Genomic DNA, 25,937 nt, shown 5'->3' on the forward strand with positions numbered 1-25,937 from the left:
ACCAGAAAACAAAACAAAAAAAAAACTCACTCCGAGCAAACTTCAAAACTTGAGAGCCCTGGCACCGAGTTTGCTATAAACCATGTACGACGAGATTGAGTGGAATAACTGTTTTATTCTATCCACATTCACTGGATTTTGAGAAACAGAGCATTTTTATTTTTAGCAAATGCGATAAATAAAAACTTTGTACAAAACGTCTGACGAAATAATTTCCGCTTACAATGTAAACAAACTAGCAAAATAACAGTAGCAATTTGTGAAAAATGCTATAATAATAATTCTTGGAAAATAAAAAAAGATACGGTTTTACCATCAAATACTTTTATTCCATATTTTGTTGCTTTTTTTGTATTTTTTGGGGTTTACTTCTTTTTCTTCTTTAGTGTTTTTTTGGTGGTTGGCAAACCAACTTAAAGGTGCATTACTGCCACTGCCTGGGCTGGAGTGTGGAACATGAGATTTGGGGGTGGGGGGTGCTTATATTCTTTTCACTATTTCTGTTTCTTTGAAATACTTGATGCTAATTTTTAGGGTTTTGTTTTCGAGTAGAGTTTTTATTTCATCCTCAGTTGGTTCAGCAACATGCTCTGCCATTTTGTTTTTCTCTACTCACAGTATAGATAGTTTTCACATGACGTCACAGAGTCGGGGATTCCCTAGTGGCGGCCATCTTGCGGGTCAAGCTTACCGTACGGGTGACTGAGCACACATTGTAACGCGCGAGTACAAAGTCTTCAAAAGAACCCAAGGAGGCTATTTAAAGCTAGCAATGGTGCACACCTGTTGTATTTACGGTTGTCGTAATAGGTCAAATGATGAAGTCAAGCGGAGCTTTTATGGAATTCCCACTGTACGGGAGCACGAAGCCGAGCAAACAAAGAAACTCAGCATACAAAGCATACAAATCTATGGCTTGCAAGAATCAACCGCAAGGATTATCAGCCTTCCAAACACAGCAAAGTCTGCTCCGATCATTTTATAAGTGGTAAGTTGTTTAAATAAACAATCAATTGTGTTTAAGTTTGTTTTTGGAAACCAAAACATCATGTGAACAATCTCTGGAGAATGTCTAACTGGAACCACTGAGTGTACGTTTACATTGTAATGTACACTTAATATCGCTCGTTTGTCACGTTTCTATTTGAAACTTGTCACTTCACTCACACAAGGGTCATTTTTGAAAAACATTTTAGGTCTATTCTGTATGATTTGATTTGTGTTTGGGATGCAAACAGCGCGCCTTTTGGCAGATGCCGCCTGAATCACGCAGATCCGATTTTTTTTTTTAGGGGGGGTGTTGGAGTGTCTGATTATAATTTCAAAGTAAATTCTGTATTAAAATTACTAAATAAGCAAATCCGTTACAGTCCATAAAACAGGAAGTATAAGGATGAGAAAAAAAACAGTTTAAATCGGAAAGCTGCGCACATTTGCGCAGCCCGAGCGGTGTGCAGGACTGCACAAATGTGCGCAGCTTTCCGATTTAAACTGTTTTTTTCTCATCCTTATACTTCCTGTTTCATGGACTGTAACGGATTTGCTTATTTAGTAATTAATACAGAAATTACTTTGAAATTATAATCAGACACTCCAACGCCCCCCCTAAAAAAAAATCGGATCTGCGCGATTCAGCCGTGAAAAAGGCGGCATCCCCCAAAAGGCGTGCTGTAGAATATATAAAGTTGTATATATCAGACAGCCTTTAAAGTTTGATGAAGTCAGTTTCAGGCTTTGGAGCAGGCTTTGGCAGTTTCAGGCTTTGGCAGCCCTGCATAGTCACTTGAAAATGCATCTTTGTCCACTTCGTAGGGGTCAATTCCCCCAATCAAGGCCAGTTTGGCTGGATACCGTTGTCGTGAGATGTCATCTAATGTATCAATGGAGCACTTGCATGTGACGTCACAGCCGATCCAGATTGTGACAGACGCCATCTTGTCGGTCAAACGCCATATTCCGCCTTCTACTTCTACTCCTGGTTCTACTTCTGCTTTTACTTCTACCTTTTCTTCTGGAAAACCTTACTATATACAATTCTACTACAACGGCTGCGGCTACAAGCTCTCCCTACCTGTGCACATTTTTTATGTTTTTTGTGTGTATTTTTGCGTGTTGTTCGTCTGTACCGGACTTCAATATCCACTACAACCGTATGGACTTACTGGACATTGGTTTCCAGCAGAAAATGACGGTTTGTAGCGATTTCCATCGCATGCACAACATTCCGGACGAGAAAAAAAAAACATTCCGGACGAGATAGCGAGACCAGCGGGGTCTCCGTGGATTGTTATCGGAAGCAAAGCGAAGGAGGCAGCGCCGGGAGCGGAAGCAAAAGCGAGGCTGCAGGCAGAGCCGGCCTGTTGACTAAGCTCAGAAAACAGCTACTCAAATCTTCACTGCCAAGCCTCTACCTCTCCAACGCCAGATCCATGTAAACAAGACGGACGATTTGGAATTACAGCTGGAATTACCTTATTCTATTCTATAATTGGCTGGTCAGTGCTATACTCAATACTTAAGTGACTTACCCATCCAATGAGGATTCTTATTTACAAGATGCCACATCTGAGTCGCTGACAAATCCTGAATTTCTGTAAAGATAACTGTCCAGAGATTTATAAGCACGCAGTGCTTCACCACTGAACAGCGAGGGAAAGTTAATGAGGTAATTATACACGTCTGGGTATTCCGCTGGCAGTTCAAAATCCGGTCGTGAAAACTCCGTCCAGTAAGCCATAAGGGTCACAAATCTGTAGATCGTTTATTTTAGACATATATCTAGTTATCTGTTCATTAGAAAAATGAGCCGTGTAGTCCGTCGGTTGAAATTGATCCATTCTGTACACGAGTGCAGCAGTATTCAACTGTGTTTTTGACCGACAAGATGGCGGTTGTGTACTTTCCGGTCATGTGACTGCAAGATCTCTATATACTTCTGTTTGCTTGATTTTGCCGACATTGATCTTTATTTTAGAAAACTGACTATATAACTTCATAAATTCGTCCGAGATAACGTAGCCGGTAATGGCGATGGTCCGTTTTGTTTGCCCCACAAGATGGCGGCTGGAGGGCGTTCCCCGGAATGCCGTGACGTCAGTGAAAACTATCTATACAAGCTGATAGCTGAGTAGTAGGGTAGCCAATCAGAGCACGCGATATTGCTCATATCTAGTGAATATGGATAGAATTAATAAATAAAATTATATATTTATATTTATTATTATTATTATTATTTTTTATTCATATCCTCTGGCTGGCTGGCCGACAAGAACAGGCTTGGTAGGCTTGTTGGGGTGAACCAAGAACCAAGCTCAGCTCTCTGACGTTTATGATCAGCAGGTTATAAGGAAGACCCATGCCATATTGAATTATACTGACCCCCTTCCCCTTCAGAGAGAGTTTGAGCTTCTACTTCAGGAAGAAGATACAGAGTTCAAACTTATAGAAACAAAAATTTTGTCTGACCTGAAAGTAGTAGGATGAATTTGCACAAATGATGGCACTAATGAAGATTTTTGCAAATCAGAATCGTTTGTCTTCTTGTGAAGGCATCCTGCATTGTACTGCATTGTATTGATGTCTCAGTGTCCCGTGTGGTATATTGTCATTTATGTTGTATTTATGAATGGATTCAATGTGATTTTAACACCTGGCTGCAATCAGATTTCCCACTTGTGGGATAATAAAAATTGACTTGACTTGAAAGTCTGCAAGGGACTTATACTTGGCAGGAGGTTCATCTTCCAACAGTACAATGACCCTGAGTACAATATCAAAGCTATAGTGGAGTGGTTCTGTAGAACAGGATAAGCAGCTACAGATAATGGATGGATGGATGGATGGATAGTGGAGTGGTTCAAAACCAAGAACCTGAATGTGTTATTCAAAGCCCAGGCCTCATTTAAATTGAGAATTTGTACCATGACTTGATACGCACTGTTCAACACCAGATTCCATTCAATCTGACAGAGCTTGAGCAATTTTGGCAAGAACAAAAACATTAGGATCCAGATGTGAAAAGCTGATGGAGACACATCCAAGAAGACTTGCAGGCATAACTGCAGCCAAAGGTGGTTTTTGATCCTGGAGTAAACTTAACAATAACAAACATCAAATAACAAATATCTAATTTATTTGTGCCACAATAAAAATATTTGGTGCCTTCAAATTATCAACAAACTCTGTAAATCAAATGGTAAATATCCCAGTGACGTCAATTTCAGTTCCAGGATGTAACAGTGCAAAATGTGGAGAAGTACAAGATGGTTCATTGTGTATTTACAGAAGTATAATGCTCTGGTTAGCCACAATACACGACCCATTAACAGTTTGGGGAAACTGTAATAGAAGTAAAACCACTAGTATAGTGCAAGTCATTTTCCCTAATAGCAAATGAGTAATAGTCCAATGCTGGCTCGAACTTATCAGTTCATCTGACCCATACGCCACCACTGAATGATGATTAACAATATAGAGCTCTGGAAAAAAATTAAGAGACCACTGGAAAATTATCAGTTTCTCTGGTTTTACTATTTATAGGCACGTTTGAGGAATATGAACATTTTTGTTTTATTCCCTAAACTACTGACAACATTTCCCCAAAATTCCACATCAAAAATATCATCACTTAGAGCATTTAATTACAGAAAATGACAATTGGTCAAAATAACAAAAAAGATTAAGTGTTATCTGATTGTGAATAATGCATAGAAATCAAGATCATATTCAATTTTAAACAACACAATACTAATGTTTGAACTTAGGATGAGTTCAGAAATCAATATTTGGTGGAATAACTCTGACATTTAATCACAGCTTTCATGCATCTTGGCATGCTCTCCACCAGTCTTCCACGTTGCTTTTGGGTGACTTTATGCCACTCCTGGTGCAAAAATTCAATCAGCTCAGCTTTGTTTAATGGCTGGTGACCATCCATCTTCCTCTTGATCACATTCCAGAGGTTTTCAATGGGGTTTAGGTCTGGAGATTGGGTTGGCCATGGCAGGGTCTTGATCTTGTGGTCTTCCATCCACATCCTGACTGACCTGGCTGTGTGGCATGGAGCATTGTCCTGCTGGGAAACCCATTCCTCAGAGTTAGTGAACAGTGTCAGAGCAGAAGAAAGCAAGTTTTCTTCCAGGATAACCTTCTATATGGCTTGATTCATGTGTTCTTCACAAACAAAAATCTGCCCCATTCCAGCCTTGCTGAAGCACCCCCAGATCATCACCGATCCTCCACCAAATTTCACAATGGGTGCAAGACACTGTGGCTTGTAGGCCTCTCCAGGTGTCTGTCTAACCATTAGATGACCAGGTGATGGGAAAAGCTGAAAATTGGACTCAGAGAAGATGACCATACTCCAGTCTTTTATAGTCCAATCCTTATGGTCTTTAGCAAACCTCAGCCTGGTTCTTTTTTGCTTCTCATTGATGAAAGGCTTTTTTCTAGCTTTGCATGTCTTCAGCCCCGCCGAGAGGAGCTTGTTTCGAACTGTCCTTGCCATGCACTTAACCCCAGCTGCCATTTGCCATTATTTTTGTAGGTCACTTGATGTCATCCTAAGGTTGTTGAGTGACATTTGAAGGAGTTGACAATCATTCCGGTCAGTGGAGAGTCGTTTTCGCCCTCTGCCATTCTGTAACTTTGTTGTCCCCAATGTCTGCTGCTTGACCTTGGTCTTTTGAACCGCTGTCTTTGAAATTGAGGATGGAAGCAACCTGACGCTCACTGTATCCCTCTGCCATTAAAGTCAGAATTAAACCCTTCTTTTTACCACTCAATACTTTTCTTTTTAATTATTTTGGCATGAAGATTTGTATTCCAATTAAATTTAAGGTACTACTAGCACTGCTTTTGCCATCCAAACTGGTCCTACTGCAAGAGGATAGCAATGACCACAGCGCTGTTTTGTTTTTGTTTGTTTTTTTAAATACTTTTCCTTGTTCAATAAGATTTGATTGAGGTGATCACCTAATCAGTACCTCATCTCATCTCATTATCTCTAGCCGCTTTATCCTTCTACAGGGTCGCAGGCAAGCTGGAGCCTATCCCAGCTGACTACGGGCGAAAGGCAGGGTACACCCTGGACAAGTTGCCAGGTCATCACAGTAATCAGTACCTCATTAAGTAAAATGATGTGTGCTTGTGTTGGAATTCCAGCACAGACACTAGAATGAAATGGCTGCCTAATATAGAGATATTGATTTAAGAAAAAAACTGAAGTGGTCTCTTAATTTTTTCCAGAGCTCTATTTGGCTGCAACACAATGACAAACCACCTTGGAGAGACATTATGGTAACAGCCTTGTCACATTTTTGGCACGGATTCCAAATGTGGTGAAAAACCTTAAGTGTGACTTATTTAAACATTCTCAGTCCTTTCTAAAATATCTTGCACTTGTTCTTCGTCAGTTGGTGAAAGCTTCTTTCAGCAGCACTTATCACTGTGTTTAGTTTTACGCTGCCTCACTGACAAGCAGGCCGTGACTGAACTTTATACACTCTTTCCAAAAAATAGTCTCTTAAACATCCTAATATGACATTGCTCAGGGAGCCAAGTAATGTTAAGGTGTATGATTACTTCGTTCCACTGTGCCAGGATGCACACTCTCACCGAGAGTCATGACCAGGTTGCGATCATGTGTTTTTGAACAGACACTCATGGAAATATCAGCTGCCATTAGCCCAGAACATCTGGGACAAAGTACAGCACACAGTGGAGACAGCTGTTTGGATTTCAGCAGCAGGTAAAAGCAGAGACTATAGACAGACTGACTCAAGTACGGTGGTAAAACCACCATTTAAAATGACGGATGGGTGAAAGTATGCTCTTAAATTACTGAAAGTTGGCACACCAAAACCAAAATGACATGGTCACAGGAGCTGGAGGATTTCAGGAAAATGGCTGGAAATGATCAGACACAATTAAGGGATATAGCTACTCAAACCTCATAGGAAGCAGATGGAATGACACAGGAGGGCATCTTGGCATGTAATGGCCTTTTTTGGGTGGATGACAGAAGAAGAGTGCTATTTGGATCAGCAGAATGTTAGCATAGCTGAAGAGGAAAATTTTTTTTTGGCACAAGGAACAATGGTGATTGTATTAGCGAATGCACAAGGGATTGGAATGAATAGAGGGACTAAGAGAATGCCCGAGTGTGGTTCACACACTTTCTTATGAGCAGAAATGAGAAGAATAACTGTGGGGCAGCATATAAAGACTGGGTACTCTATTCAGAAATGTTTTCACTGAATCACTTATCAAGAACGAAGAGACTCTCTGCATATGTAAATTTAAACTATTAAAACGAACCCTGCAATAGATTTAAAGTTACTTTTTGATGTAAATACCAGGCTTGAAGCATGAATATACCATCTGAAAACACTCCCATGTCACCTAGTACTCCCACATAACATAACATATTAACATTAACAACCGTAGCTAACAGGTTAGTTAATTGCTAGCAAGCTAGCCTGTATTTGTCACAGGTCAACAAGTGTGGGATTTCAGTATCTCTTTTGATTTGTACCTTCATATTCAAAGTGATTTATTGAACAGCAACCAAAGCCTCCAAATATACAATACAAATTTGGTTTTATTTTTATATGTGGTTTAAAACATGGTCCGACCAGCTGAGCGATGACCTGCAGGCTGCTGGCCTCAACATTGCCACCGCCTGGGAGGCTGCCAGGAACAGACCCACTTGGAGAGCCATATGCAGAGGTGCCACGCTCCCTTCGGGAGCATGCGGAGCTGATCTGATGATGTGGTTTAAAATTAGCAAAGTTAGCAAAGCCTGGCAGCTCACCTGTAGCTTGCTCCTGGTTGTTCCCAATCTGCTGAAGCCAATGAATGATGTTTTCAGACAGTAATGGGCGCTCTGTGGGGAAGTGATACACCTTTCCACCTGAGCTCAGCTGTGAGAGCACTAAAGCGGGGAGTGGAGGAACATAGCTAAGATACGTCTCTAAGACAGCCCTTCCAGCAGGTGTGCGACCTCTGCAACAAAACACAATCGAGGAATTTGATTAACTGCATATTAACTGTAGTTTTAGGGTACAATTTTAAAAAAAAACCCACACACAAGGATGGAACATGGTGAGAAATAATAAATGTGGTTCATGTTTGTTTAACTTTACATACATTTGGTTTTACTAAAATTGACAAAAAATATTTTTCTACTGTACTTTAAACCCTCAGAAAGATAGAGCCCTCACAGATGGATCCAGCATGGCAGTGCTGAGTCTAGCTGTCCCATTCTCTCAGTTTTCTTCATCTCCTCTAGAGATTGCAAAGTCTCTGGACTTTCTTCTCCCCCAACAAACATGATCAGCAAAGGCTTCCTGAGCTCCAGGTACCACGGCAGGTTCTCTACTGTCAGTTCAGGCTGATTGAGGTGAGAAGAGAGAAGAAGAAAGGAAACCACTGATGCATGTGGGTGTTACTGTCACCTTTTTGCAGACAAACAGGAAATAAACAGGATGTTGTTAAATTGATGGACAGTTCATATAAAACAAAACCACACTAAATGATTTCAGATCTTTTTCCATTGTTATTGTGATATGTCAAACAATAAAATTCAAATGGAGACAAATAGAAAAAGAAAAACTTACAAAAGCTCGGTTTTGCAAGTGTGTACAATCTTTTATAAGTCTGTGAATCACATTCAAACTAATTTTCAAAAGTAATTATCATGCACCTGTCAACAATTAAATGATTCTGATTAACCTCACATAAGGATCAGCTGTTTCTTTATAAAATAGAAGGATTTTCTTGATATCATCTTGGTTTTATCCAACTGCTGGTCCACATATAGTTTGCAAAGTACAGAATTGCACATGATATCTATCAGAAGAGGGGTAAAAAACAATTTCCAAAACATTAGATGTACCATGGAACACCATGAAGGCCATGGACAAAAATAGGCACCACAGGGACATTACCAAGAACAGAAGGTCACTCCAAAACTGACAAAAATACAAAACAAAAACTTATCATCAGGGAGGCAGCCAAGAGATCTATGGCAACATTAAAGGAGCTGCAGGAATAACTGGAAAGTACTGGTCACTAACTGCACGTGACAACAATCTCATGGATTCTTTACTTGTTTGGACTGTGGGTATGGTGGCTAGACAGAGGCCATTTCTTATGATAAAACAAAACAAACAAAAAAAAACATCTGAGCCTACTTAAGGTTACAGTCACACTACAACTCACGATGGGTTATCGATGAAAATGAGGTGATTGTGGCGATGCTTCCCCGAGCTTTGGGAAGTTTTCCCAAACCCATCTGCGAGTATTCGCCACTTGGTTTGCCGATGAAAACATCCATCCATTATCTGTAGCCACTTATCCTGTACAGGGTTGCAGGCAAGCTGGAACCTAGCCCAGCTGACTATGGGCGAGAGGCGGGGTACACCCTGGACAAGTCGCCAGGTCATCACAGGGCTGACACATAGAGACAAACAATAATTCACACTCACATCTACGGTCAATTTAGAGCCACCAATTAGCCTAACCTGCATGTCTTTGGACTGTGGGGGAAACCAGAGCACCCGGAGGAAACCCATGCAGACTCAGGGAGAACATGCAAACTCCACACAGAAAGGCCCTTGTCAGCTGCTGGGCTCAAACCCAGGACCTTCTTGTTGTGAGGTGACAGCGCTAACCACTACACCACCGTGCCAGCCCCAATGAAAACATTGCCACCAAATTTCAATGCATGCATTGAAATTTTTCACAATGTTTTAGGCCACTCACGAGGTGGAGATACATCAAAAAACAACTTGCGAAGCTTGGAGAACATTCACATTGCATCGCATGATTGGTGGTGACGCTACCAATTTTTCATCACCAAGTATTTGCAAACCCATTGTGAGCTATAGTGTGACTAGGGCCTAAGTCACTGCAAACCATGTGACAAAATGTGTTATGATCTGATGAGATCAAGGCAGAACGTCTTGGCCATAATTCTAAAAGATATATTTGGAACAAAAATAAGACAGCTTATCACCCAGAGAACACCATACCAACAGTGAAGCGTGGTGGTGGCAACATCATGCTATGGAGTTGCTTCTGCTCTTTAGCTAGGACTGGAGCTCTAGTCAAGATAGAGGGACTCATGGATAGTACCAAATACCAATATATTTTTGGTACAAAACCTGCAGGCTTCTATTAGACAGCTGAAAATGAAGAAAAAAATCTCCTTCCAGCACAATAACAGCCCCTCAACAAAATCAACACAGGAATGGCTTCAGAAGAAGGTCAAAGATTTGGAATGGCCCAGTCAAAGCCCAGATCAAAATCCTACTGAAAACCTGTGGAATGACTTTGCACAAGCTGTGCACAGGAGATCGCTTTGTAATTTGATAGATCTGGAGCATTTTTGCAAGGAAGAGTGGAATAAAGCTGCCAAATCAAGATGTGCTAAGTCTCTTTCCCAAAAAGACTTGAATGCTGTATTACAAGCAAAATATTAACAGTTGTGCATGATTGTTCAACCAGGTACTTGAACGGTTTCTTTCTTTCTTTCTTTCTTTCTTTCTTTCTTTCTTTCTTTCTTTCCCAAAAATATTTGTTTTTACATTTTGTATTTTTTGGTTGCTCTATCAAAGGCGGAAAAAGCTCTGATGTGATTTATCTTGAGTTTTTTTTTTACACTACTTGCACAAAACCCTGCAATTTTAACAGGGGTGTGTAGAATATTTTTATCCACCATATAATGAAAAATCATGAGGGATTACATCAAAATGACAATAATAGTATCAGTGCTTCCATTTGCGTCATCAGTAGCATTTTGGCTTTTCACCATTTCTAGTAAATCAGCAGAGATCGCCTTCTTCAAAGTAGACTTAGTTTTCATTAAATTCCACAATAAAACAAGGATTTACGAAGAAATTCTCAAAGCAGTTCAAGCCCACTGGCTTTCCTATTAAATGCTGTAAAGTCGAGTAGTTTAATAGCAGCAAATGATCATGTATCAGCAGAGCAGTTTTTATTCAAAAGGTCAAAATGATTCAGAACAATGATGTGACTCACAAATAACTGGTTCTTACAAATGTATCAAGTGCAGCTCTCCTGATGTGTGAGATCATCTCCTGTAATGTGGATAAAAAAAGGGAATGAGCTTTTCTCTGAACTCCAGGGCCATGAGACACCAGGAGAGCGGGCAGCGTTACAGAGCGTTCCTGAGCCCTGGGGGGAAAAAAACCACATAATAACCCTTTTATTATTCACATTTCACATGGTCACAGTTGGCTTCATGCACTCTCACATCTGGAATCCAACACTCACATTCAGCACCTCTTGCAATTTCCCGCTTACCTTTGCAGCTCATATTCAGCACTTTCATCTCACATTCAGCACTCTTACATTTTATATTTAGTGCTTTCACATCTACTATTCAGCACTCACATTCTTTTCTCTCACATCTAATATTCAGCACTCTCACATCTAATATTCAGTATTCTCACATTCTACACTCTTTTCTTATTTTCAGAGCTCTCACATCTCACATTCAGCACTCTCACATCTCACATTCAGTACTCTCACATCTTATATTCAGCGTACTCACGTTATTTTCAGTTCTCTCGCATCTTAAATTCAGCACTCTCACATTCAGTGCTCTCATGTTATTTTCAGCACTCTCATGTCACATTCAGCATCATCACATTCAGCATCATCACATCTTATATTAATGCTCTCTAATATTCAACACTCTCACATGTTATTTTCGGTGCTCTTGCATCTTTTAGCACTCTCCCATCTTACATACAGCACTCACATCTTACATTCAGTACTCACATCTCATATCCAGCACTCTCACTTTCAGCATTCTCAAATCTTAGTCAACACTCCCACAACTCACATTCATTACACTCATCTCATATTCAGCACTCTCACATCTCACATTCAGCACTCTCACATCTCACAACCAGAACTCTCACATCTCACATTCAGTGCTCTCACATGTTATTTTCAGCACACTCACATGTCACATTCAGAATCATCACATCTTATATTAAGTGCTCTCTAATATTCAGCACTCTCTCATGTTATTTTCAGTGCTCTCACATCTTATATTTAGCACTCTCACATCTAGCACTCACATCTTACATTCAGCACACTCACATCCAGCACTCTCACTTTCAGCATTCTCACTTCACAACTCACATTCATTACACTCATATCTTATATTTAGCACTCTCACATCTTATATTCAGCACTCTCCCATCTCGCCTACAGTGTGCATATATGCAGTCCATACCATCTCTCTGCCTCCTTATGCTCAAACAGCCCGAGAATCATTTCTCCCCTTAGATATTTTGCTGCTTCTTCAAAAATGCCCACATCTGTAACAGTCAAGAGGATGTGAAAAATTTAGATATAAACAAGTTAAAATCTGCTGCACCACACTTTGTTCCATAACAACTTTGTATACAAAATCTGTTTAGTTTTGTTTTCCAAATCGATAAACATAGCAGTTGTAGGAAAATACATGTTCTTTGATAACAATCTAAAGTGCTGGGGAGCCGAAGCCTCAGAAATGATTTGATTAGTTGAATGAGGTATGTTAAATGAGGCAGCATGTTAACGAATCTTAAAAAAATAAAATAATAAAACACACAAGTCTCTTTCGTGTTAGTTTCATACCCGGATCTCCAGGTGTGAAAAGACCAAGCACTCGGATGGGCGAGAGAGAAGAGTGTCTGTTATACAGATCTCCTTCCAAGAACGACAGGACTTCATCCGAGGAGAACAGAGAGAGAGGGATGGAGAGATGACTTCTGTGGACATGAAGGAAAAAAAGAGACTGAGATGAAGAGCGTCAGCCCAAATCCAAACACAGTAATGTACACATGTACATGACGCATAATTAAACAGATAACAGCACAAACAAAAACATCCCTCTAGCCCAGTTAAGTGAGTCAAAAAGCCCACACACTCTCCAGTAAACACAGTGATGGATAAGAGAAACACATATTTAGAGATACATAAAAACACACAAGCACGTACATCCATCCATCTATTATCTGTAGCTGCTTATCCTGTCCTACAGGGTCGCAGGCAAGCTGGAGCCTATCCCGGCTAACTATGGCCAAGAGGCGGGGTACACCCTGGACAAGTCGCCAGGTCATCGCAGGGCTGACATATAGACAGACAACCATTCACGCTCACGCTCAAGGTCCCAGGACCTTCTTTCTGTGAGGCGATAGTGCTAACCACTACACCACCGTGCCGCCCACATGCACAATTAAACACTCAGGTTATAGAGCAGCACAATAAAAATCTCTCTAACCATTTTATGACCGTCAGTCCGATGCTGCGTTATAAAACTGTGGGTGTAATTTCATACAATGTTGATTCATTAGGTCATAATACTGCCATACATCTTGATAAGAGGCCTATCTGCTTTCAGAGCGCGAGTCTAGACTCAGCATCAACCTTCATTACAATGCTGTTAAAGGAAAGTGCATTAAGTAGCTTTTAAAAGGCCTTAACAGATAATTACATCAACTAAAATGATCAATTTAATGAAACATCATGTGATCAGAGCAGAGCACAGCGCTGTGGTTATAGGACTATGCCAGAAACATATCAAAGGGGCTTCAAAGCAGACACATTTCCATGAAATAGTGGTGTTTATTTGACAGAAGTAATGTTCTTATTATGTCCCTAAAAGCTGGTATGTTGACTTTAGACTTAAGTCTGGCGCCATGATGTCATCATGAAGTTGAGTCGTAGCATATTTGCTCAACAAGCTCTCAAGAGGTACCTCTGCACTTGTTCATTTGATGCAAGCTAATCAGAGATTAACAAAAAATAATCGACACGTACTGTTTGAGGGTTTAGATAATGGTATTACCAGTGTAGATAAGAAACCAGACAAAGCATGTAAAAGTAACTTGATGTATTTGTTTTAAGGCATAACTTGTTGCAAATGTTGCACATCCTGCAAGTTCTGATGGCTGTTTTTAAACCATTTTCTTTAATTATTCCATAAACAGAGCCATAACTTTGTGCAGGTCAGGCACTTTATTACAACCCCAATTCCAAAAAAGTTGGGACACTGTGTAAAACATAAATAAAAAACAGAATGTGATGGTTTGCGAATCATGGAAACCCTATATTTCATTGAAGACAGTACAAAAGATAACATATCAAATGTTCAAACTGAGAAATTGTATTGTTTTTTGAAAAACAATATATATGCTCATTTTGAATTTAGTGCCACCAACACATTTCAAAAAAGTTGGGACGGGGCAACAAAAGACCAAAAGAGCTGTGTAATGCTAAAAAAAACTAGTTTGGTTAATTGGCAACAGGTGAGTAATGTGATTGGGGATAAAAAAGAGCATCCCAGAGAGGTGGAATCTCTCAGAAGTAAAGATGAGGATGGGTTCACTGCTCTGTGAAAGGTTGCATGGGCAAACAGTGTAAAAATTTAAGAATAATGTTCCTCAATGGCGGCGTAGTGGTTAGCGCTGTCGCCTCACAGCAAGAAGGTCTGGGTTCGAGCCCCGTGGCTGGCGAGGGCCTTTCTGTGCGGAGTTTGCATGTTCTCCCCATGGGTTTCCTCCGCGTGTTCCGGTTTCCCCCAAAGACATGCAGGTTAGGTTAACTGGTGACTCTAAATTGACCGTAGGTGTGAGTGTGAATGGTTGTCTGTGTCTGTGTCAGCCCTGTGATGACCTGGTGACTTGTCCAGGGTGTACCCCGCCTCTTGCCCGTAGTCAGCTGGGATAGGCTCCAGCTTGCCTGCGACCCTGTAAAACAGGATAAAGCGGCTAGAGATAATGAGATGAGATGAGACGTCGTCCTGTTTGTATCTGGCTATTCTGTCCTTAGGGTGGACTTTTTCCAAGAGCAGAAAAAAGAACATAACGGACAAGGAGGATAACAGGAACTAATGCAAGAACATTGTCATTCCCTACATTTCTGGTCTATCTGAGAAACTCAGGAGGATCTTTTACAAACACAACATTCCGGTACATTTCAGACCCAGTAACACCCTGAAGCAGAAACTGGTCCACCCTAAGGACAGAATAGCCAGACACAAACAGGACAACGTAGTGTATGCAATTCAGTGCAGCGAGGAATGCACGGTCTCGTATATTGGGGAAACAAAATAACCGCTTCATAGGCGCATGGCTCAACACAGGAGAGCCAGTTCCTCAGGCCAGGACTCTGCTGTCTATCTTCATCTTAACAATCTCATTTCAGGATTGCAACGTATGCATTTTAGCCAGAGAGGATCATTAGTATGAGCGAGGAGTTAAAGAAGCCATTTTGGTCAACCTGGAACGGCCATCACTGAACAGAGGTGGTGGTCTAAGACATCATTTATCAGCCACCTACAATGCAGTCCTTAGCACACTTCCCAGACAACTGAATGCACACCAAAACCCAGCTGTTTTCAGTGACTCACAAGAGGACAGAGAGAACCAACTATCCATTGATCATCCCAATGACTCTCTAGGCCGTTCACACCCAGCCCCCAGTGACCCACACCAACAGGATGACTCAACGACACCTTAGGATTGCTTTTCATCCATGAGAGGATAAATACCTGATACTCCCTATTAGTCAGACAGAACTGAAGAAGCCTTTCGGATGAGAGGTGAAACGTCTTCAAGAATCTTCAAGCAAGTGCAGTTGCTCTCTTTTACCACCCACAGTTTACTGTTCTGAAGCCTGCTTCCAGTTCCTCTGTTCCCCCAAAAGTCTGAGAATTGTTACAAGCCTACACCCTAAGTTCTGTTTCTTCTTATTAATCTGTATTTGAGAAGCCAAATATAACATACCAACACTATCAGCCAACCTGAGTCTCCATAAATGTCACCATTTCAATTTCAAGCAACAAAAAAATAAATGAGGTCAACTCGGGTTAAAAACAACAAAGTACTTTACATGTCATTTATAAGCTATGAACATCACTCAGGAGAACTGTTTGTCTAAGTTTAGAGATTTCTCACATGCTGTGTTTCATGTCACGATTCAGAACATTCTCACGTCTTACTACTGTGATCAGACACGCAACTATTTATTATAGTAATACCCTGTTCTTTTTGTGGCTTGGAGATGGAGAAAATGGAGTCAGAGAACACCAAAGAGGTACTAACTATGCTGATGATATTATCTGCAAAAATGTGATTCATGCTAATGATACTGTACGCTTTCATCCTGTCTTCCACAACCATGCTGACTGGTTAAACTGAGAACTTGAGAATGAGTGAAGGAGCATGCGCGTGGTGCTCTGCCATGGACTGACTTCCTATTCAGGGTGTATCTCCATCTTACATCCAGTGTTCCCAAAATTCCATGATCAAGATCAATGAATCACTAAATAAATGAATTAATTAATTTTTGCCACATAATTAAGCATTACCACAAGAGCAAGAGTGCTGTTCTACTGAATATCAGCATGTTTATGATTCACCTAGAGGCACAGTATCACAGCATGACTGTGAGTGCCATGTTGCTTTTATACAACAGTTTTATGAACAAGAAATGAATATCAGATTACTGATATTTCAGACACAATCTGGCCAAATATACTGTTTATTTTTGCTTTGCCAACAAAAGTAATTCTCAAAGAAGCCGCAGCTGAAATTGTGTTGTATGTTGCCATGCCAACACACAGACTAACTGACAGCCCATACTAAGCATAGTGACATTTCATCAAAGATCTTAGAATATATACAAAAATAGAGCAACATAATTCATCTCTATGGAAGCAAAAGTGGAACAGTTCCAGTTTCATAAGTGGACGTGTCTGTTGCCTTACGTCACAAACGGACCTCCTCACTGATTTGAATTGAGTGCTGGGTCATTTTAGTCTGCATAAAGATGGACCAGTCTCCCTTCCACCTTTCAAACATCGAACAAGCCAATGGTCATACATCTGATCTGCGGCTCTTGCTCCACCTCAATTGTCTCTGAGTTCATCGTTAAGAAATATTGTTAGAATTGGAATTTTACGTATTGAGCACAAACAAATGGAGTGACACTTGGAACACTGCTTGTCCAATCAAATTACTTTCCCAGTACTAGCTGCTGTATAATTAATATCAACACATACATTCACCAGCCACTTTATTAGGAACACCCATCCACCTGCTGTTATATGCAGTTCTCTAATCTCTAATCCCTTGACAATGGCACAATGCATAAAATCATGCAGATACAAATCAATAGCTTCAGTTAATGTTCACTACAAACATCAGAATGGGAAAATTATTATCTCAAAGTGTGACTTTGAGTCCTGATAACATTCCTGGTTGTGTCCTGAGAGACTGTGCTGAGGAGCTCACAGATATCTTTACAGACATCTTCAACATCTCGTTGAGCCAGGCTGTTGTCCCCACGTGCCTCAAAACCACCACCATCATCTCAGTCCCAAAGAAACCATCTCCCTCCTGCTTCAATGACTACCGCCCTGTCACACTCACTCCCATCCTCATGAAGTGCTTCGAGCGGCTAGTCATGCGGCATATCAAGTCTGCCCTCCCCCCTGCCCTGGACCCTTTCCAGTTTGCATATCAGTCCAACCGTTCGACCGATGACGCCATCTCCACTGCCCTCCACTCAGCCCTCACCCACCTGGAGACAAAAGACTCGTATGTCAGAATGCTGTTCATAGACTTTAGCTCAGCATTCAACACAATCATTCCTCAGCAGCTCATTCATAAACTGGACCAGCTGGGACTCAACACCTCCCTGTGCAACTGGCTGCTGGACTTCCTGACGGGGAGACCACAGGCTGTACGGGTCGGCAGCAACTCCTCCAGCACCATCACATTGAACACGGGGGCCCCCCAAGGATGTGTGCTAAGCCCCCTCCTCTTCACTCTGCTGACCCATGACTGCACACCAACATCCAACTCTAATCTCTTCATTAAGTTTGCGGATGACACGACTGTGGTGGGTCTCATCAACAATGGCGATGAGACACTCTACAGGAGTGAGGTGAGCCGCTTGGCCATGTGGTGCAAGGACAACAATCTCTGTCTGAATGTGGAGAAGATGAAGGAGATTGTTGTGGACTTCAGGAGAGAGCACAACCAGCATGCTCCACTATCTATCGACGGTGCTGCAGTGGAGAGGGTGAGCAGCACCAAGTTTCTGGGTGTGCACATCTCTGAAGACCTGTCCTGGAGCAACAATACTGCATCACTGGCCAAAAAAGCCCAACAGCGTCTGTACTTCCACCGCAAACTGAGGAGAGCAAGAGCCCCGGCCCCCATCATGCACACTTTCTACAGAGGCACCATCGAGAACATCCTGACCAGCTGCATGACCGTGTCGTACGGCGCCTGCACCGTGTCCTGCTGCAAGACTCTGCAGCGCATCGTGAGAGCAGCTGAGAGGATCATTGGTGTCTCTCTCCCTTCTCTAATGGATATTTATAACTCCCGCCTCACCCGCAAAGCCATCAGAATTGCAGGTGACCCCACCCACCCACCCATCTCACAACCTCTTCAGTTTGCTGCCGTCGGGGAGGAGACTGCGGAGTCTCCGGGCCAAAACCAGCAAGCTCAAGAACAGTTTCTTTCACCAGGCAGTCAGGAGGCTCAACTCCCTCCTCCCTCTGCCCCTCCTCCTCCCCCCTCTGCCCCTTGCCACAGATTCTGCTCGCACACCCCCCTGCCCCCCCTTCAGCATCTGACATGTCATCCTCACAGTTTCCCCCCCCAAACACACATACATCTCATCGTTCATTAACACACTGAACTCAGGGACCGCACATCTCACTTTACCTCGCTCATTTGCACTATCTCACCTTAACAGCTGCTAGTTTGTTTATACTGCTTATTTCATGTTTACCTGCTATACCTCAAGTGCCCTTGACTGTTTGTTTATTTGCACCAATTTACGTGTGCGTGTGTGCGCGCCTGTATATATATATATATATATATATATATATATATATATATATGAGTGTTTAGTCTATGTCTAGTTCTTATCTAGTGTTTATATTGTCTGAGTGTTTAGTCTTTGTCGAGTTCTTATCTAGGATGTTTATACTGTTTATATTGTTTGTGTTAGGGATTCGCTGGTGTGATAATCCAGCAAACCCCCACTAGGCCACCAGGTGGATGACTCAAGTGCAGAGGCGTGAGGCGGAAGTAGAAAAGTATCAAAAAGTTTATTTACAAAAATATATACAATCCAAGGGAAAAAACAAAAAGAATAATCCAAAGCTCAGAAGAGATACAAAAATAAAAATATCCCAAGGTTCAATGTCCAAAATCCAACTAAGAAAAGAAGAGGCAAAAACTCAAACGCTAAGAAGATTCAAAGGTCAAAACAAAATCCACAAAGTCCAAAAGAAAGCAACAAAACCAAGAATACTAAGACACAGGCAAGGTACATGGGACAGAGGGAACTAGCACTAATAGCATAGGAAAAAGACTCCATGACAAGGGAACAAACAGAGGGGTATTTATACACAAAACAATTAAGGAACAAGGCGGGGCAGGAAACAGGCAATCAAGACAAACACAAAAACACAGTGGCGGCCTCTAGAGGCCAAAACAAACATGACAAGATGGAAATAACAGCGGCCTCTAGAGGCCAAAACAGTCCCAGTCCTAACAGTTTGAGTGTTTAGTCTTTGTCTAGTTCTTATCTAGAGTTACTGTAGAATACTGTTTATATTGTTTTTTTTGTTTTTTCAATTATTCTATTTTTATTTATTGCATTGCCTTTTTGCACCATGGGTCAGAGAGGACTGAAATTTCATTTGTGCTGTATGTCGAGCATGTATAGCATATTTGACAATAAAGTTGACTTGACTTGACTTTCACTCTGGCATGGGTGTTGGTTTGAGCCGGATGGGCTGGTTTGAGTATTTCAGAAACTACTGATCTCCTGGGGTTTGCACACATAACAGTCTCTAGAGTTTACACAGAATGGTACAAAAACAAAAAAACATTGAGTGAGCAACAGTTCTGTGGGTGGAAACATCTTGTTGATAAGAGAGGTCAGAGGAAAATGGATAGATTGGTTTGAGCTGCCAGGAAGGATATAGTAACTCATATAATCACGCTTTACAACTGTAGTGAGCAGAAAAGCATTTCAGCATGCAACAGCAGAAGATCACATTGGGTTCAACTCCTGCAGCCGAAAACAGGAATCTTAGAATTAAGAACACATTCCTAATAAAGTGGCTGGTGAGTGTACATATGTGGCAGTGTTCATCACATGACACAACTCATCCTGTTTGGATTCCAGAGTGATTCCTAAACTATTTTCCTCCATTTCTTTTTTTTGTTTTTTGAAAAGGCACACAAGTGATTCATTCATTTATTCATACAGGAACATACTTTTTACTGATCTCAACCTTAAAACATTCTGTGTTTCTCTTGCAATATTATCTGAAATGTTCTGCCAAGCCAAGTCATTAATGTATTGATTGGGGGAAACGAGATGCACTCAGTGCAGATGATGAGGAAAGCATATAGACATCTGTTATAAACACAGTAGTGAGATTGGATCACTTGTCCCGAGGCTGATTATGCACATAAGAGATTGTGTGTTTATCCACAGTGCAAATGGGCCCTGAAATTGTTTTCAGTGGCCCTAGACTGAAGTGGCACAGCTGAAGTAAAAGAAAAAATGGTTATTACCAAGTGACCAAAAACAAGTGGTGAGTTGCAAAAAAGAAAGAAAAAGATTTAGATAATTCAAGTAAAATGGATTCCTGAATGCACTTTCCTTGCCCTGCCCTGCTCAGATTTAAAAAAAAATTCCAAACCAAAACACAATGATTAAAACAATGTATATACCAAAAAAAAAAGGAAAAAGAAAAAGTGGTTCTATTTCCTTCTGTTCCAGACCACCAAGGTGGCTTCCTTTGGAACTGTTTGATATACAGTATGCCATTTCATTTATGAATTCCAGTCATAAAGTCATCAACTTGTGAGCACAATCATAAAAGGTGATGTTGTCTCGATATTTCGTGCTTATCCCATTCTGATTTCCCATTCTCTTCTTGTCAGTGAGTTAAGGAATGGATTCAAAACACTAAAAATTTTCTGTTAATTCTGACTTTTCTTCATGGTTGCGTTAAAGTGCATATTAGGGGTAAATTCAGGAGCAAGATCAATGTAATTCTCCCATTTTATATTAAACTTTGGTCAAATATCTGTCACATTTTGCATTTTGTGCAATTTTTTACCTTGTGCAATACCAGAAAAATTCAATTGAAATCAAGCCATTTGAGGCAAATTCGTCCGCCTCTGAAAAAACTTGCCATTTGGATTTCCCGGCAAACACTGATTTTCGTGACGTCACGTGTGGGATGCCTCCCTCTGAATCCTACATCAGAGCTGGTTTGTTTATGAGAAAACAACCTGATAGTTTTCTGCAAATTTCTTCAACGTTATCACGTAATTATTAAAATGGTTAACAGATGTATCGTAGGAGGGTGTAGCAACACCAATCTTGATGGGATTAGTACTCATCGTTTTCCAAAAGACCGGACAATGAGAGAGAAATGGGAGCACTTTGTGCGATGCTCCCAGAAGCCGAGGATCAAAGCAAAGCCGAGAAAAAGACCAAGAAAATCGGTGATTCACAAGTTGACTGTTGCCAAGGAAAGAAATAAGAGAGACTATACTCTAAATTAGGTGTTCCTGTGTTTGTGTGGTACACGGATAATGTTATTTATTGACACACACAAAAGTAAACAGCACGAAAGCGCTGGGCGATAATACACTTACTTAGATTAGATAGAACTTTATTGATCCCTTTCGGAGGGTTCCCTCAGGGAAATTAAAAAGATACCGTCCACAGCCTGGTAAAAAGCAGCCAAAGTAGAGTCCAAAGTAGCATTTTTTAAAGTCCCCAGAAATGATGATAAATGCCTCAGGGTGCTGTGTCTGCAGCCTTGCTGTGACAGAGTGAATCCCTTCACATGTAGCGGCTGCGTCTGCCCTTGGAGCGATGTAAACACAGATGGTGATGCTAGCAGCTCCAAATCCGGGCAACATAAGACTGTCTTTACAGAGAAATGTCCCGGGTTACACCAGCGGCTGTTCATGTAAATGATGAGTCCCCCACCTTTGCCTTTCCCGCATGCTTTAGTGTCTCTGTCGGCTCTCACAGCAGTGAATCCCCACAGGTCCACGTTAGCATCCGGTCCAAGGTGTATTAGCCATGTTTCAGTAAAAATAAATAAGCTGCTCTCCCGGTAAATCTGCTGGTTGTTCAGTGTGGATAGCTCGTCGACCTTATTCAGCAGCGAGTTCACATTCTCCATGATAACGGAGGGAATGGATGGTTTGTAGCGCCACTGGTTGTCCGCTAGCCTAGCCTTTAGCTTAGCCCCGGCTTTGCAGCTCCTGGGTTTCCTCCTTAGCTTGGCCAGGATGGGGTGTCGTATCCCGGCTCATCCCATTGTTTTCAGGGCCAGCAGCTCCTCTCTCGAATAAGCGAGAAAACTGGCTCCTGGTTGCATGTTAAAGTTAAAAATATCCATGGGATATGAAGAAAAACACACTATGTCTTCATAAGAAGAGCAGAAAAGTAAAAAGGTGGGAAAAAAGAGGTTTAAAAAGCTAAAAACTACAGAGCTACTGGAGAGGCAGCCGTCTTCCACAGCACCCAAGGTCACATTTTCTTTATATTTTACTTCACATGTATCAAGGGATATGCGTGTCAGGGCTTGAGATCTTGGGACCTGTCAAACACATTAAATGTATACATGTACAACCCTGCTTAGCCGATTCCATGTGTGTAGCTTATGAAATCTTTCTCCTACAGTAGCCAGTAATCTTCTAAATGAAGAAATATATAAATACATAATAGTAATTAGAAAAAAATATGATTTGTGTAACAATAGATAGATGAGGGCGGCACAGTGGTGTGGTGGTTAGCGCCGTCGCCTCACAGCAAGAAGGTCCGGGTTCTAGCCCCGTGGCCGGTGAGGGCCTTTCTGTGTGGAGTTTGCATGTTCTCCCCGTGTCCGCGTGGGTTTCCTCCGGGTGCTCCGGTTTCCCCCACAGTCCAAAGACATGCAGGTTAGGTTAACTGGTGACTCTAAATTGACCGTAGGTGTGAATGTGAGTGTGAATGGTTGTCTGTGTCTATGTGTCAGCCCTGTGATGACCTGGCAACTTGTCCAGGGTGTACCCCGCCTTTCGCCCGTAGTCAGCTGGGATAGGCTCCAGCTTGCCTGCGACCCTGTAGAACAGGATAAAGCAGCTACAGATAATGAGATGAGAATAGATAGATGAGCATTGATACAGGAATCCATGGGTTTAGAAGCTGAAGGTGACAATTCCATATTTCAATGCAAAATCGCTAACTGCTAAACTTGGTCTACACAGGCTGTGCGCTGAACCCATGCAAGCTCTTGCAGCCTGCTGGCGGTTCCGCAGGTGACGTCATGAATCTGGCTCCAGATTCCTTTGGGATTTTTCCAGACACGTTTTATTTTATTTTTTTCTGTTGTAGACAGATGGCCTTGTGCAAAATTACCCTTCTGGACGAGTGTGTACAGGGACATACACTACCGTTCAAAAGTTTGGGGTCACCCAGACAATTTTGTGTTTTTCATGAAAAGTCACACTTTTATTTACCACCATAAGTTGTAAAATGAATAGAAAATATAGTCAAGACATGTCTCCGGCCATTTTGAGCATTTAATCGACCCCACAAATGTGATGCTCCAGAAACTCAATCTGCTAAAAGGAAGGTCAGTTTTATAGGTTCTCTAAAGAGCCAAACTGTTTTCAGCTGTGCTAACATGATTGTACAAGGGTTTTCTAATCATCCATTAGCCTTCTGAGGCAATGAGCAAACACATTGTACCATTAGAACACTGGAGTGATAATTGCTGGAAATGGGCCTCTATACACCTATGTAGATATTGCACCAAAAATCAGACTGTCGCAGTTCGTATGGGTGGGTGGAGCACAGAAGGACGGCAGGCCAGAACTGAGTTCACAAAACTCTTTTATTTTCACTTTTCAGTGCAAAATGTCACTCTCTCAGCCACACACGCACGCACACACTCAAGTCGTCTGGTTGGGGAGAGAGACCCTCTCCTCTCGCTCTCTCTCCTTAAATAGGGCGCGGTAACTGGGAAGACACACACAAACAGGTTAATTCATGTCAGGTGTATTGATTCTGCCACTTACCTTCCCTGACTCTGCCCTCCTGTCACAGACCGGCGCTTGACCACGCCCCCGCTGCCACATACCCCACCGCCCGACTCAGGCCGGGCGGCCGTCCAGCCTGCAGCCGACTCCCCCCCCCTTGACGGGAGAGGAAGTCCGCCACGACCATCTGCGCCCCCGGCCTGTGGACCACCTTGAAATTAAAGGGCTGGAGTGCCAGATACCAACGGGTGATCCGCGCGTTGGCATCCTTCATGCGGTGGAGCCACTGGAGGGGCGCGTGGTCCGAACAGAGGGTGAAAGGGCGCCCCAGTAGGTAGTAACGGAGGGCAAGGACCGCCCACTTGATGGCCAGACACTCTTTTTCTATTGTGCTGTAGCGCCCCTCACGCACCGACAGCTTCCTGCTGATGTACAGGACAGGGCGGTCCTCCCCCTCCACCTCCTGGGACAAAACCGCCCCCAGCCCTCTGTCCAACGCATCAGTCTGCAACATAAAGGGAGAGAAAAGTCAGGGGAGTGTAAAAGTGGCCCCCCACACAGTGCAGCCTTTACCTCAGAAAACGCCCGCTGGCATTGCTACGTCCACTGGACCGGATCTGGTGCCCCCTTTTTAGTGAGATCAGTCAGCGGGCTGGTGACGTCCGAATAATTAGGTATAAACCTCCGATAATAGCCAGCCAGCCCCAGGAACTGTCTCACCCCCTTTTTGGTCTTGGGCCTCGGGCAGGCCGCGATTGCTGCGGTCTTATTAATTTGGGGACGCACCTGCCTGTTGCCCAAGTGGAAGCCCAGATACCGTACTTCCACCCGCCCAATCGCACACTTCTTCGGGTTGGCTGTGAGACCCGCTCGCCTCAGCGACCTAAGGACGGCCCTTAGGTGTTCAAGGTGCCTCGCCCAGTCATTACTATATATGATGATGTCGTCGAGATAGGCGGCCGCATAGGTGGCGTGGGGGCGGAGGACCCTGTCCATCAGCCGCTGAAATGTAGCGGGCGCCCCAAACAGCCCAAACGGAAGTGTGACGAATTGGTGTAAACCAAACGGTGTGGAAAAGGCCGTTTTCTCTCGGGATAGTGGAGTCAAGGGGATCTGCCAATATCCCTTTGTCAAATCCAGTGTCGAATAAAAGCAAGCCGTGCTGAGTCGATCGAGCAACTCATCAATACGAGGCATTGGGTACGCGTCAAATTTAGACACCGCGTTGACTTTTCTATAGTCCACACAGAACCGGACCGACCCGTCGGCCTTGGGTACCAAGACCACCGGGCTGCTCCAGTCACTGTGGGACTCCTCAACGATGCCCATTTTGAGCATGGTCTCAAGTTCTTCCCGAACCACCTTTTTTTTGTGTTCGGGTAGCCTGTAAGGGCGGCTACGCACTACCACCCCCGGGGGCATCTCTATGTGGTGCTCTATGAGGTTAGTGCGACCGGGCAGGGGCGAGAACACATCCGAAAACTCGGTCTGCAACTGGGCGACCTCCGTGAGTTGGGTTGGGGAGAGGTGGTCTCCACAGGGGACCGGAGAGGTACGGGATGCCAATGCCCCTTTTTGAACCTCCGGCCCCAGCTCCGCCTTCTCTGGAACCACTGACACCAACGCCACGGGGACCTCCTCATTCCAGAGTTTCAGCAGATTGAGGTGGTAAATTTGTAGCGCCCCACCCCTGTCCGTTCGCCTCACCTCGTAGTCGACGTCCCCGACTCGCCGTGTGACCTCAAAGGGACCTTGCCACTTGGCGACCAATTTGGAGCTCGAAGTGGGCAACAGTACGAGTACTTTATCTCCCTGGGTGAACTC

General features: G+C 42.7%; 1 protein-coding gene across 4 annotated transcripts in view; it reads right to left on the minus strand.

Annotated features, from left to right (window-relative positions):
* txndc16 (thioredoxin domain containing 16) overlaps positions 1 to 25,937 on the minus strand; it is a 76,223-nt gene that overhangs the window by 16,186 nt on the left and 34,100 nt on the right. For 3 of the 4 annotated variants that reach the window (XM_060933652.1, XM_060933653.1, XM_060933651.1), the window contains 5 exons: positions 12,658 to 12,791; positions 12,272 to 12,356; positions 11,061 to 11,199; positions 8,223 to 8,392; positions 7,814 to 8,004 (listed from right to left, as the gene is read on the minus strand). In XM_060933652.1, coding sequence (XP_060789635.1) covers positions 7,814 to 8,004; positions 8,223 to 8,392; positions 11,061 to 11,199; positions 12,272 to 12,356; positions 12,658 to 12,791 — 719 coding nt within the window. Of the gene's footprint in view, positions 1 to 7,813; positions 8,005 to 8,192; positions 8,393 to 11,060; positions 11,200 to 12,271; positions 12,357 to 12,657; positions 12,792 to 25,937 lie in introns of those variants that run through there. The other variant, XM_060933654.1, reaches the window with a different exon arrangement.

Source organism: Neoarius graeffei, chromosome 11 (assembly GCF_027579695.1).
Source record: "Neoarius graeffei isolate fNeoGra1 chromosome 11, fNeoGra1.pri, whole genome shotgun sequence".
Taxonomy (NCBI): domain Eukaryota; kingdom Metazoa; phylum Chordata; class Actinopteri; order Siluriformes; family Ariidae; genus Neoarius; species Neoarius graeffei.